The sequence below is a fragment of the Macrobrachium nipponense genome, chromosome 10, assembly GCF_015104395.2.
Source record: "Macrobrachium nipponense isolate FS-2020 chromosome 10, ASM1510439v2, whole genome shotgun sequence".
Lineage (NCBI taxonomy): Eukaryota > Metazoa > Arthropoda > Malacostraca > Decapoda > Palaemonidae > Macrobrachium > Macrobrachium nipponense.
This window is the reverse complement of record NC_087204.1, coordinates 53,228,508-53,242,480: the sequence shown is the minus strand read 5'-3', so window position 1 is coordinate 53,242,480 and position 13,973 is coordinate 53,228,508. Positions and strand designations below refer to the sequence as shown.

Here is a 13,973-nt window from a genome sequence, read left to right as displayed (position 1 = left end):
TTTTTAGCGCCAGCGTCTTGACGCAGTTTTTCTCTCGTGCTATTGTGATTTTGGATTTATCTCGTTTTTTCAACGATGGAACGTTCTGCAATTGCCACGGCTAAGTTAAGTAACTCATAAGTAATATTTTATCATAGTTTTAGCTTCCGGGTACCCGTATTTTTCCGTTTTTATAGGTCATATACGGTTCCCCGGTTGTCTCGTGGCGGCCATGCTGCCTCGTAAGAATTCCCGGTCCTCCATACTGGGACTTCTTATACTTATGGGCTTACTTTATCACGTTCATTGTTTTACATCGAGTTTTAGCTAGTTCAGCCCTCTTACCATTCTCTTAGCTTGGTATTTAGGGCTATCATTATTTTATTCTAGGCCCAGCATCCCGGCTCTTGCTCTACATCGGCTATCGCTGGCTCCGGAGTAGGCTACTGTTTCTTGGAATATGTTGCCTCCTCCTGGGCTTCTTTCTCTTTTCAAGAGTCTCTTCCACCTTTCGAGTATTTTATTATTATTATTATTTAGGGTGTTAGGCTAGCCTAGGTGCTTGTTCCATGTATTGGTACAGCTTGGTTCACGTGGCCCTACCACGGTTGTGGTGATCGCGGCCTAGGCCACTAGTGGTCACGTGTTCCATAGCACCTCACCCTGCCCCTTCCCTCCCTCTCTGATGTAGGGAGGAGCTGGGGGACCCTTGGTTTGTCATAACAACCTCATAGCCTTCTCTCACATTCCGGAGGTACCGGGGGGTTCCACCAGCAGGGGGTTTAGGGCGACCATCATGATGGTACCGGGTCTCCATACGGGTATGTAGGGTGGAGGAGGAGTAGGCCATCCCTTCCCCCTTTCCTCGCTCCGCCGTGTTTCACCGGGACCTCCTTCCCCCCCATACCCATTTATCAGCCACCTCCCTTACGATACGAAAGGAGCCTTCCGTCCGCAGCGGGGGTCCCCTTTGGTTATAGGTTATTGGCTCCGCTAGCGGGTAGGGTGGGTACTATGGATGTCGTTTGCTTGCCTACTATATCCTTATATCTCTCCCCCGCTACCGAAGGGAGCTTACCCTTACCTACGCACTCTTCTAGTACGGGTGGAGAGAAGTTGATTTGATGTTGTCACTGTTTTATGCTAAGGATATATACCCTAATTTAAGATATTTTACAATGAATTGTGTTATATTATGTTATGTTATCAACCATCCCCTCCCGCCATTATCCGTTGTGGTTGCCTTTACCACCACATCCTAGTTGGTTGATTCTTGCGTGCCTCCGCCACTGGCGGAGCCATAGCCTTTCTTCCAACATGGTTACCACACGTATTTTAGCAGGGCTCTGGTTTTATCTAACTTTATCGCTCCGGCACCAGCGGAGCATATGTTAGGCTGTAAGTGTTTACTCTGTACTCATGTACGTTTCCACTTACAGGCTACCAACTGTCAGGTCCTCGCTTGCAACGCGACGCTGCATGACCCCTGCGGACATGATGAGTGCAGGTCTCACGCCCCTTGTGCCACCCTGTTCAACGAGTCCATCGTTTGGCATCCTGAGGCCTGCACCATTTGCTAACGACCCTGGTCGGGTCAGATGGTTGATGGGGTAAGACCATTATAAGGTTGTTTACAATTTACTAACACTTTTAGTTCGTAAGTTTTGTTAACCCTGTCCGCAACTGGTAGCTAATCAGCCTTTCTTTCAGGCTAGCGGTGTGAGGGAAGTCGCCCTCGCCACCCTGAAAGCGTGGGTGTGGGCGCTTTGGAAAGAACGCCGCCAAGGGGGGCAGCCTACATGTTGGATAAAAAGCTGGCCATCCAGATCTTCCCTGCGGGCAAGTCGACGGGCTACGTCGACCCTTGTCCGCCGCCCCCGTAATAGCCGCCATCCAGCAAGATCTCCAGCAGTCGTTGGGGCTCGTAGCAGCCCAGGAGCCAGTTCCGGACGTCGCGGCCTGGACCTGAATCTCGAGCGATGGCGGGTAGTAAGTGAGGATTTGTTGCTGAGGTAGGTTTGTCGGGCGCCCAAGGTCTTTCCTTGGGCGCTCCTGGATCTTCTCCTGTCCCTTCTTCTTCCGCCTCTTTCCAAGGCTTTTCGGGATCTGAGATCCCTAGCCGCACTCCCGCTCTCTCTGTACCTCCTAAGGAGAAGGGAAAGAGAGAACCGAAGACTCTGTCTAAGTCGACTTCCAGGAAGTCGTCTTCGTCTTCTTCGGCGAGGAAGTCATCGACTTCTTACGCCGACGCGGTAAAGGCTAAGCCAAGCTCTTCCCAGTCGAAGAGCTCCAGAGGCAAGGCTTCGAAGGAGAAAGCTCGCGCTACCTCCGAGTCGTTGCCTTCTCCCGCCTCCGCTGTCCCTCTCCGCGCTATGCCGCAGGGGGCGGTAGCAAAGCACCAGCTCCTGCGTTCCTTCTCCTGTCTCACCAGGAATGATGGAGCAGGTAGGGGCAATGGTTGGGTCCCAAATCTCAGCTTGGGGAACCCGCTTTGAGCAGATGTTTCGCACAATTGTCGAGCACTCTGTCTCAAACTGGACAGACCGTCCAAGAGCTCTCGAATAGAGTAAGAAGAGACTGAGGATCGGATGACTGGGCTATCCCAGGCTCCTCCCCCCAGTATCCCCTGCTTCTAGCACGGGGATCCTACATCTCCCGTCTTACGACTCTCTGCCATCTTTCTCTATGGACAATCCATGGAGAGTAGCGGCCTACGCCCCCTTTAAGGACGGGATGATTTCCATCCCGGAGTTTGGCACTCGAAGGATTGAGGACTTCGAGTTCTATCCTCCGGGTCTGTCACAGCCTTTCATCGGGTATGCTAGGACTGACGCCAACGGCTCTGACAAGGGAGGACAAGATCGCGAAGGAGTCTGTCCTCTACAGTAGAGACCACGCCCAAACGGGAATGGGTTCACTGCCTTGAGGACTGGAGTGTACTAACACTAAACTCCAGGCCTATAAGAGCCCCTTCACTATTTTCGCCACGGAAGAGGAGGTTCTCTTCCGTTCACTACGAAAATTGGTGGAGAAGCTCTTCAGGCAGTCCTCAAGGAGAGCCCGTTCCACAGTTGAGAGAGTCGGAGTCCACTTCTCCACTCTTTCCCGCCTTCGGAGAGTTATGGGAAAACTGCCAGCCACTTCACGCAGGGTAAACTCAAGCCGGACTGCGCTATGGACCAGTCGGTGAGAAGTTGCCTAGGCTACCGGACTCCCTAATCCAGGCAGAGTTCGATGCGCGAACTAGGTTGGCAGGTCCCTTAACTCTATCGTAATCACGGAAATGGCGGCGCTGTCTTATGCGAACGAACCGCTATTCAAGATCTTAGCGAAAGCACATTTTCACACGGTTCTTCTAGACGCTTTTGACTTCTTCCAAGCCAGGAAGAACTGTCGGAAGCATGTTCTTCAAGAGTGTACTATCAGGCACGAGCCTAATAGACTCTTGACGCGCCAGCATTGGGGGTGTGGGGACTGATCTCTTCCCAGAGTCAGCAGTGAACGAAGTTCATCACGGGAGCTGCTAGACTCAACCAGAGCCTTAGAGCTAGGTGGGGCATTTCCTCTAAGAGGAAACAGGAATCCGTTCCCACTGCTGGCAAGAAACCTAAGAAGGCTGTAGGAGGTTCCAGCCATATAAAAACTCCAGCCTCAGCAGCAGTTTGTGCAGGCGGTCCCAGTCACCCAACAAGGACAACCTGCTACATCTAAACAGACTCAGCCTTTCCTCCTGGTGCCCCAGCAATCCCAGCCTTCGACCTCCTATGCCATCTCGCCTGCCTTTAAACCCTGCTTATGAGGCTCAAGGCTACTCTCAATCGAGGGGTAGGGCGAGAGGTTACTTTCGTCACCGTGGCGCAGGAAGGGGCGCAAGGGGAGTAAGCAGTTCAGAGGAGGGCGTGGTGGCCAACCCGCCCATCAGCAATGAGGCTCTCCAGGTAGGAGGGAGCTGTTCCTCTTCCGCCACAGGTGGGGGTTCAGCAGTTGGGCACAGAGCATAGTGTCCAAAGGATTAGGCTGGAGCTGGATCCAAGATCCTCCTCCAATCAAATCATTCCATCAGGTACCGTCAAAGGAATTGATAGATTACGCGGAAGAACTCCTTCAGAAAGGAGCTATTGCGAGAGTCAAGCATCTAAAATTTCAAGGCGGTCGCTTATTCAGCGTGCCAAAGAAAGGCTCAACAAAAAGAAGGGTAATCTTAGACTTGTCAAAGCTAAAACTCTTTCATTCGCTGCGACAAGTTCAAGATGCTTACCCTCTCGCAAGTAAGGACCTTACTGCCGCGTGGAGCCGTCACATGCTCCATCGATCTTACAGACGCATACTATCATATCCCTATAGCCAGGCACTTCCGCCCATTCCTAGGATTCAGGCTAGGAAGTCAGACATTCTCATTCAAAGTGATGCCCTTCGGTCTGAATGTAGCCCCCAGGTATTCACAAAGATAGCAGAAGTGGTTGTACAACAATGAGAGCTCAGGGAATCATGGTAGCGGCATACCTCGACGATTGGTTAATCTGGGCACCAACAATCGAGGAATGTCTCAAAGCTACCAAAAAGGTAGTTCACTTTCTGAACATCTGGGGTTCCAGATAAACAAAACGAAATCCAGACTTGTTCCGGAATCTCGTTTTCAGTGGCTGGGAATCCAATGGGATTTGTCCTCCCACAATCTATCAATTCCAGTAGCCAAACGGAAAGAAATAGCAAATAACTGTAAGCAATTTCTCAAGTGCAAACAAACGTCAAGAAGAAACCAGGAGAGAAATCTAGGGCTCTTCAGTTTGCTTCAGTAACAGATATCCTTCTGAAAGCAAGGTTGAAAGATATAAATCGAATTGGCGGTCAAAAGCAAACTCCAAATATCGAGACAAGTTGTCAGTGATCCCACAGATCCTCCGCAACCAACTACGGCCTTGTCAAGAATACAGAACCTAGCCAAGAAAGTACCCCTTCAATATCCCCTCCCAATGTTAACACATTACACGGACGCATCCCTGTCCGGTTGGGGGGGATACTCTCAGTTCAAACAGGTTCAGGGGACTTGGTCAGTTCAATTTCGCCAGCATCCACATAAACGTGTTGGAAGCAATGGCAGTATTTCTTACTCTGAAGAGACTGCTTCCCCCGAAAAAGTCTCATCTAAGGCTAGTTTGGACAGTGCAGTAGTAGTCCATTGCATCAACAGAGGAGGGTCCAAATCCAAGCATGTGAACCATGTCATGATAAGCCATCTTTTGCATTAGCAAGCAAACACAAATGGCATCTGTCCTTGCCACTCATCTGGCAGGAGTAAGAAATGTGATAGCGGACGCCCTGTCCCGGTCAGTCCCTCTGGAATCAGAGTGGTCCCTGGACGTCGGGTCATTCCAGTGGGTAGGCCGGAGAGTCCCAGGTCTCCAGTGGACCTCTTCGCCTCACAAGCGAACCACAAGCTCCCTTGCTATGTGGCCCCCAACCTGGACCCTCCTGGCTTATTGCCACGGACGCCCTGTCGTTTTGGATTGGAATCAATGGAGGAGAATTTATGTTTTTCCTCCAGTGAATCTTCTCTTGAAAGTCCTAGACAAACTAAGGTCTTTCAAAGGGATAGTAGCTCTGATTGCACCGGACTGGCCCAAGAGCAACTGGTATCCACTTCTCTTGGAATTGGGTCTCCGACCTCAACGGATCCCCAATCCCAAACTATCACAATCAGTACAAATGAGGACTGTGTTCGCTTCCTCAGGAACTCTCCAGACCCTAACTTTATGGACTTCATGAAGTTTGCGGCTAATAAAGATGCTAACATGATCCACAGAATATTCTCTTCCTGGAATCAGATAAGAGAGAGTCACCATCAGACAATATGACTCAGCTGTTAAGAAATTAGCATCTTTCTTGAGAGAAGAATCGAACACTACAACCATGACAGTTAATTTGGCTATATCCTTTTTCAGATCTTTATTTGAAAAAGGTTTAGCAGCTAGCACGATTACCACTCACAAGTCGGCTTTGAAGAAAATCTTTCAAGTAGGTTTTCAGATAGATTTTATTTAACTGAATCTTATTTCACATCTATCCCTAAAGCCTGTGCTAGAACTTAGACCCTTCTCAGAGGCCTACTACAGTTCATGGTTCTTGAATGATGTTCTCAAACTAGCTTCAGATACTGACAACTCATCTTGTACATTCATAATGCTCCTGAGGAAGACCCTATTCTTATTAAGTCTAGCCTCAGGAGCAAGAATTTCAGAACTGTCGGCTCTATCCAGAGATGCGGTTCATGTGGAATCCTGGAATTCCTCCCATCAGGAGAAGTTCTACTTGCTCCGGATCGTAGCTTTTTGGCTAAAAATGAAGATCCTCTTGCAAGGTGGGCTCCTTGGAAGGTTATCCCACTTCCACAGGATCCTTCTCTCTGCCCAGTATCAACCCTTAGAGCCTTTCTATCTCGTACTTCTTCTAGATCCTCGGGGTGCTCTTCATGATGAGAAAAAGGTGGTACTTTGTCAGTTAAAGGTATTAGACAACAAATCCTTTACTTCATTAAACAAGCCAACCCTGAGTCATTCCCAAAAGCACATGATATCAGGGGAGTAGCCACCTCTATTAACTATTTCCAACATATGAACTTTGAGGATCTTAGGAAGTATACTGGATGGAAATCCCCGACAGTCTTTAAACGGCATTATTTAAAGTCCTTGGAATCTTTAAAGTTTTCAGCAGTAGCAGCGGGAAACATAGTTTCCCCGATATGCTTAGTAGTTGTAGTATTGATCCAGGTCTCCTTTCTACCTACTTCAACCAACATGCCTCAACCTATCACCAGGCTACTCATCATCATAGCCTTAGCCGTTGTGTGTTATAGTGGTCTGTCCCTTATTTTTTTTTGCTATGGGGCAGCCACATTTGTACAGATATGACTCCAGTGGTCCTACCCTTATTTTTATGCTAGGTTAGGCCACAATATGTTTGTATAAAATTTTACATTTAGCCTTGTGATAACTTCAGTCACAATGTGTTTGTATATATTTGAATTAATTGTATTATTTGTATTAATGATGGATTTGAGTGTACCTACCCTTATTTTTATGCTAGGGTAGGACACATATATGATATAATTGCACTTTATGTTCTAAATAAGTAATTCAAACAATTTCTTTATTTTACATGCATATTATGTTATTGTTACTACCTTTTAAGTACTTTAAGTTTACTAACATTCTGTTATTGTTTACCATAGTTAGTTTAAGTACTTATTTGTATGCTGTATCGATTTACTTATATTATATCCATCATTTTAACATGTTTTTCATTTTTTCCTTTTCCATCTTGTCTGTTTCTCTGGTACTCTTTCATAGGCCGACACGAGCTGAGCCAGAAAAGGGATTTTGACGAAGGAAAAATCTATTTTCTGGGTGATTGCTCGTGTCGCCCTATGAAACCCATCCCTTTTATGGCTTGCTTTCCCCACCCCCCCTTGCAGGACAAGATGTAATTTTGTTTTAATTAAGGATGACCGCTAGGGGCGCTGCTGTCCGTGGCGTCCTCTAGTAGTAGTAGTAGAGACTGCATCGCCCGTTGGTATCGGCTCTCTCTTAGGGGGATTCTGATAGGAAGTTCTAATTGGTGTTTGTCTCGTGGTAGTGTTCCACACTGCACCCCTATTTCATACCGACACTTCTTTTTAAGAGTGAGCGAGTCAGTCTTACTGACACTTTTTCTTAATTTTGTTTTTTCTCTGGTAATTTTTAGGATATTTACCTAGAAAGATGATATTAAGGATTACTTTCATAGGGCGACACGAGCCAATCACCCAGAAATAGATTTTTCCTTCGTCAAAATCCCTTATATAGTATACTGTGCCAAATTCTTATTCATTACTCAAGATATCACCAGACAAAACTGTAATATCATTGTCATTCTCAACAATGATTCGCCCAGTCTTTCCTTTAATATTTATTGTATAAGAAGGTCAAATACAAGTTTCTGTGATCATTACCATACTACTGGGAAACCTGCAATTACATCAGATGTCATAGTTTATGTCATAACCACCCTCTCTCTGGGTGCTTACTAAATTTAGCTAAGTTTCCCTTTAAGTTTCTTTGATTTACTCTTGATGAGTGCCTTAATTGTCACCATTATACATCACTGCATTTTTTTGCCAATTAGACCCTGGCTTCAAATAGCTATTTCCAAAATTGATTCATATCTTATGCTTTGGTAATATTTTATCGAAGAAAATCAGTTAGACTCGCCCCTGAAATGCACATTAGTAATCTTGGGAGACAGCACATTAGAAACTTATAAAAAGAAAAAAAACAAGGGAAGACACCATCAGGATCTAATCCATCCCAGCTATCAAGATTATTCAGAATTTTCTCAACACTCCTGGAGTGAAATTTTGTAAGAATAGGTTCAGGATGACATGTATCAGGGAGAGAGACATCCTCACCTGATTGCTTGGCTTCAAAAGCTTGATGAAGCAGTTCAGCCTTCTTCCTAGGGCCAATAACTGACCTGCTAGCATCATCTGTTAATAGTGGTGGACTGGAAGATGAGCCTGACCCAAACATGGATGATGTCCATTTGGTCCACCACAGACGAGGCTGAGTAATTTCTCCAAGGAATTATTGTAATTTCTCTTGTCTGTATTTAAAAATCCTATGTGAATCCTGTAAAGAACTTAAGGAAATACATATACAAATTACTTTTAAAATTTGTTATATTTATTACAAATAAGAAAAAATATTTTTATCTTCAAAACCTGAAAATAATTTGGAAATTGTTACCATTAGTATCACATGAACATGTTTGATTACAATATTCTTGCTATAATAAGATTTACTTGTACTAAATGAATCTTTGTGAATATAATTTTTTTTCTATTAAATTTTATTGTTTAAAACTAAGTAAGTATGATTTGTACCGTTCATTCAGATGACGTATGTAGGCATTCGTATTACGATCTAGATGGTAAATTTCTGAGAATTATTTCAGGAAAAGGATATCTAAGATTCTTGGAAACATGGTATTGAGCAACTGCTTCCGTAGTTGGAATTGAATTATGTAGAATTCTGACCATGGCCTTCTACTTGACTTAACAGCACTAATGCTATTGTTGATAGTTTTTAAATGTTTCCTTTGATTTTTATATACTAGTATATAATATTTTTTAGTCACTGAAAACATTATGAATAATACTGTTTTAAGATACATCTATTTATCAGTGATATAATCTGTTTTGGTTATCATTCCTACTCCTTGACTGCATTATAGTCAGTGCTAAAGGTTCTTTGCAGCCTTCCTTTGACTCCAGTATCATTTCTGTGCATATTTCCTTTCATCAGTTCCCTTTTATTCTCTTCCCTGCAGACTGAATAACAATCTTTAGCGTTATGAGATGTTAACAATGCATTTAATATATAACAGGGCAATCCTTTCTTATCACCAGTATTTAGGATTTCTTGTTGCATTGTTGTCATTTATAAATCATTGCTATTTTCAGGATACGTGACAAGGAAGTAGATGTTTTAGCAGAATATAAGGAGCATAGAGCAAGTGGCAAGGATCTCCTTAATTTAGTTGTGGTTGGCCATGTAGATGCTGGTAAATCTACCCTTATGGGTCATCTTCTCTACTTGAAGGTATGACATAGGAAATATTCATGTTATTGGTAATAAATATTGATTTTAACCTTACTGTATTTAACATTAAAAATTCATAATTAGTCACATGATGCAAACCTAACATTAGTTATCATTTTGGAGGTGGGTTTGTATCAATCCTAAGTACAAAAACCAAAATCCTTTAAGCATTTGTCCAGTAGATTAAAATCAGCTTATACCTTTCATTGGTCAAAGGACATAATATGTTTTCCGAACCTGTCAGCAGTTTGATTCCCACTGGTGACACAGCACTTATCAATTGCATTTCTATTTGAGTGGAGGTAATTCTGAGGTATAGTCAACTAAAAATGAAACATTTCTGCCTTAATATCTGTGAATATACAACATGTCATGGTGTATGCGACAAAAATTGATAATAGCTACAAACTTAAGAATCAACCATTGTGGTAGAAGTGTGTTGAAATTGATTCCAAGTTAAAAAAAAATTGGATTGTCCTACACAATATACAAACCATCAGTGTTTCACATTAGGAATAACTTGCGGCAAACTGGGAAATGTCCATTAAACTCTTGAACAAGGTGGTTAGGGAGTAATTACTGTCTGGTAGGCAGGAATGCCCTCCTACCCAGAAATAAACATTCCAGGTTGCTCTACGCTGTCGTGGTGCAGACATATTTTCATGAACTCTCTACCTGACTGTTAAGCTTGTTTTTCCTGATGGGATCATTTCTTACTTTGTGTATATTCTATATATAACCCAGGTTAAAACCTGGGTAATCTTAACCCTCTTACGCCGAAGCGGTAAAAAAAAAATTGTCTCCCGTGTGCTGGAGGTGTTTCAGAGTGAGAGCGGAAGCGGAAAAAATATTTTTTTCAAAAACTCACAGCGCGCTTAGTTTTCAAGATTTAGAGTTCATTTTTGGCTCCTTTTTTTGTCATTGGCTGAAGTTAAGTATGCAACCATCAGAAATTAAAAAATCATTATCATATATAAATAATGCGATATATGATAGCGCAAAAACTAAATTTCATATATAATTGTATTCAAATCGCGCTGTGCGCAAAATGGTTAAAGGTAACACGATACTTTTTTTTTTGTAATGTACACTAAATTGCGATCATTTTGGTATATAACACATTGTAAAAGGATAAAAGCAACACAGAGAAAATATTATCACAAAATAATGCATGAATTCGTAACTCGTGGACATAAACAAATATTTTTTTCAAAAATTCACCATAAATCTAAATATTGTCCTAGAAATTCCAATTTCTTTCAAAATGAAGACAAATGATTGAATATTACTATACTGTAAGAGTATTAGCTTACAATTGCAGTTTTCGACCATATCTGACGAGTTAAAGTTGACCAAATGTAGAATTTTTTTATATATATTTTTTTTATATGCAATTATTTCGGAAATAAGAAAAGCTACAACCTTTAAATATTTTCCGTTTTATTCTACATGAAATTGCGCACATTTTCATATATAAAACTCTATGAAATGCCTAATATAAAATGGAGCAAATATTCCGAGAATGGGACGTTCGCATTTCGGAGATTTGTGACGGAGAATCCGCGCGTGGAGGGAAGGAAAGATTTTTTTTTTAAATTCACCATAAATCTAAATATTTTGCTAGAGACTTCGAATTTGTTTCAAGATGAAGATAAATGACTGAATATTACTAGACTGTAAGAGTTTTAGTTACAATTGCGTTTTTCGACCATTTCGGTAGAGTCAAAGTTGACCGAACGTGGTTTTTTATCTATTTATCGTGATTTATATGCAAATATTTCAAAAATGAGAAAAGCTACAACCTTCAATTATTTATTGTTGTATTCTACATGAAATATATATAAAACTTTATGTAACAGCTAATTTAAAATGGTGCAAACATTACCACAATCGCACGTATGATTTTTTCGGAAGAGTTACCGTGCGGACGTAAAGAAAATGTTATTTTTTTCATAAATTCACCATAAATCGAAATATTGTGCTAGAGACTTCCAATTTGTTGCAAAATGAAGGTAAATGCTTGAATAATACTAGAATATAAGCGTTTTAGCTTACAATTGCGTTTTTCGGCCATTTCGGTAGTCAAAGTTGACCGAAAGTTGAAATTTTGGCAATTATCGTTATTTATATGAAAATATCTCAAAACTGATAAAAGCTACAACCATGGGTTGTTTTTAGTTGTATTTTGCATGAAATTGCGCACATTTCCATATATAAAACTTTATATAACGGCTATTTTTCAAATGGTGCAAACATTACCACAATCGCATGTATGATTTTTTTCGGAAGAGTTACCGCGTGGACGTAAGGAAAAAGTTTTTTCATAAATTCACCATAAATCGAAATATTGTGCTAGAGACTTCCAATTAGTTGCAAAATTAAGGTAAATGATTGAATATTACTAAAATATAAGAGTTATAGCTTACAATTGCGTTTTTCGACCATTTCGGTAGAGTCAAAGTTGACCGAAGGTTGAAATTTTGGCAATTATCGTTATTTATATGAAAACAAAAATTTTCAAAACTGATAAAAAATGCTACAATCATGGGTTTTTTTTTTTGGGTTTTTTTTTTTTTTTTTTTTTTTTTGTATTCTACATAAAAATGCGCACATTTTCATATATAATTTACAATGGTACAAAAATTATGTCAAAGTGACGAAATAATTTCCGAGATGTGTCACAGATACTTTTTAGTGCGGCAAGAAAGAAATTCGCGCTTGCGCGCCTGCGTAACGATTGTAAACAAAACAACACCTTGATCCGTGAACTCCCAGCATCCCCCAAGGCGCGTGATTCAAAAGTTTTAGGCTGGTAGGCCTATAAGTATTTTTCCGCGAATTTTAAAAAAAACTTTTGTAAGTCGACGTAAAATACGTCCAGTCGGCACACGGGAGACAAAAAATTTCTACGTAAAATACGTCCAGTCGGCGTAAGAGGGTTAAAAGGGTTTGGTAGCTTGGTCGTGCATCTAAGGCACATGCTATCACCCATTTTCTCTCTCTCTCTCTCTCTCTCTCTCTCTCTCTCTCTACATTACCTAAGGCAATTAATTCAGACTCATGAACTACAAAAATACATTTATTTAAGAGCAAAGCATAAACTAAATAACTCAGGTTATTAACAAAATGATTAAATGAAAGATTGAACTCAGATAACCCACTACATCCCTCCTCTACAATAACCAGCATTATTTTAGTCATAAAACTGGGCATAGTCATAGCGCAGTCTACATAGTAACACCACGGAATCTCAGTTAAGTTCCCATTTCTAAATAGTCACCATATCGACTCCCCTTTGTCTCAGAACTGCCTATAAGAAGTCAGGAGAACATATCAATAAGCAAAGATTAAAAAGCAAAATAAAAAGTCACATAAAATAGAACATCTTTGAAACAATATTCAAAATACAGTCAAGCCACACTTTTGGCCAAAGAATAAGTATGCTTACCCATTCAACACAGATTATACACACTTCACTAAAAATACTGTTGCAGGGGCCATCTTGCCCCTTCGCCAACTCTGTAGCGATCTCCCCTCTTGGCTAACTTACTTTCTCATTATGTAAGGAAGAAGCTTGCACAGACGCACAAACTAACACACATTGTTCACGCCCAAGAAACCACCTCAAACCAGTTTCAGAAGGCATCTCTGCATCCGCCCGTGCATAGAGACAGGACATGGCACTGATCTGCATAGACAGCAACTTTGACATCTCGCCACCCAACGAGATATGTCGGCATTTCCAAAGCTGAGCCTTCATGTCACTTAGGGCACTGTTTCCAAGGAGAAGCTAAATTGATGATTTCTACTTTCTAGGAATGTCACAGCCCATCACATCCGCTCACTCAGAAAGAAAAGATACAACTCGCATTCACAACGGTGTCTTAAATATATTGTCTTAATTATTCCTTGTTGCATATATACTAGTGTGTGTGAGATTTATTAATATACTAACCCACGACTTGTGATACCCTTCCATAGGCCAGCTTCTCCACCGTATGTGTCTTGGGGTCAGCGGCCAAGGGAGTAACATTCATTTTTCTATCCTTTATCCTCACGCCCTCTGTTTGTAAGGGCGTGACAGTATATCTTTTGAAGTTTGCCAAGAGGAAACTTCGGAGGAAGGTTGCCAAGCATCAACAAAAAGTTTTTTTTGCTAATGACGCCACCCAGTAATAATTTTTTATAGCGTTCTCTCCTTCGCCCTCTTTGATCGCATGTCGGGCGAAGACATTGTGGGGAATGTCCGTCAAGCGACCTCTTCACAAGGGCCTCTTCCTGCTTTGTAGGGCAAGTTACCCTTAGAGTGAGAGGAGTCCCCCTCTACTAATAATAATTTTATTTTTTCATCAGGTTGAC

General features: G+C 41.9%; 1 protein-coding gene across 1 annotated transcript in view; it reads left to right on the top strand.

Moving 5' to 3' along the window:
• The window catches only part of LOC135223617 (protein HBS1-like), a 241,283-nt gene that overhangs the window by 138,299 nt on the left and 89,011 nt on the right, over positions 1-13,973 (top strand). Inside the window, exon 8 of the mRNA XM_064262229.1 lies at positions 9,476-9,614. Within this exon, the coding sequence (XP_064118299.1) occupies positions 9,476-9,614 (139 nt within the window). The remainder of the gene's footprint in view (positions 1-9,475; positions 9,615-13,973) is intronic.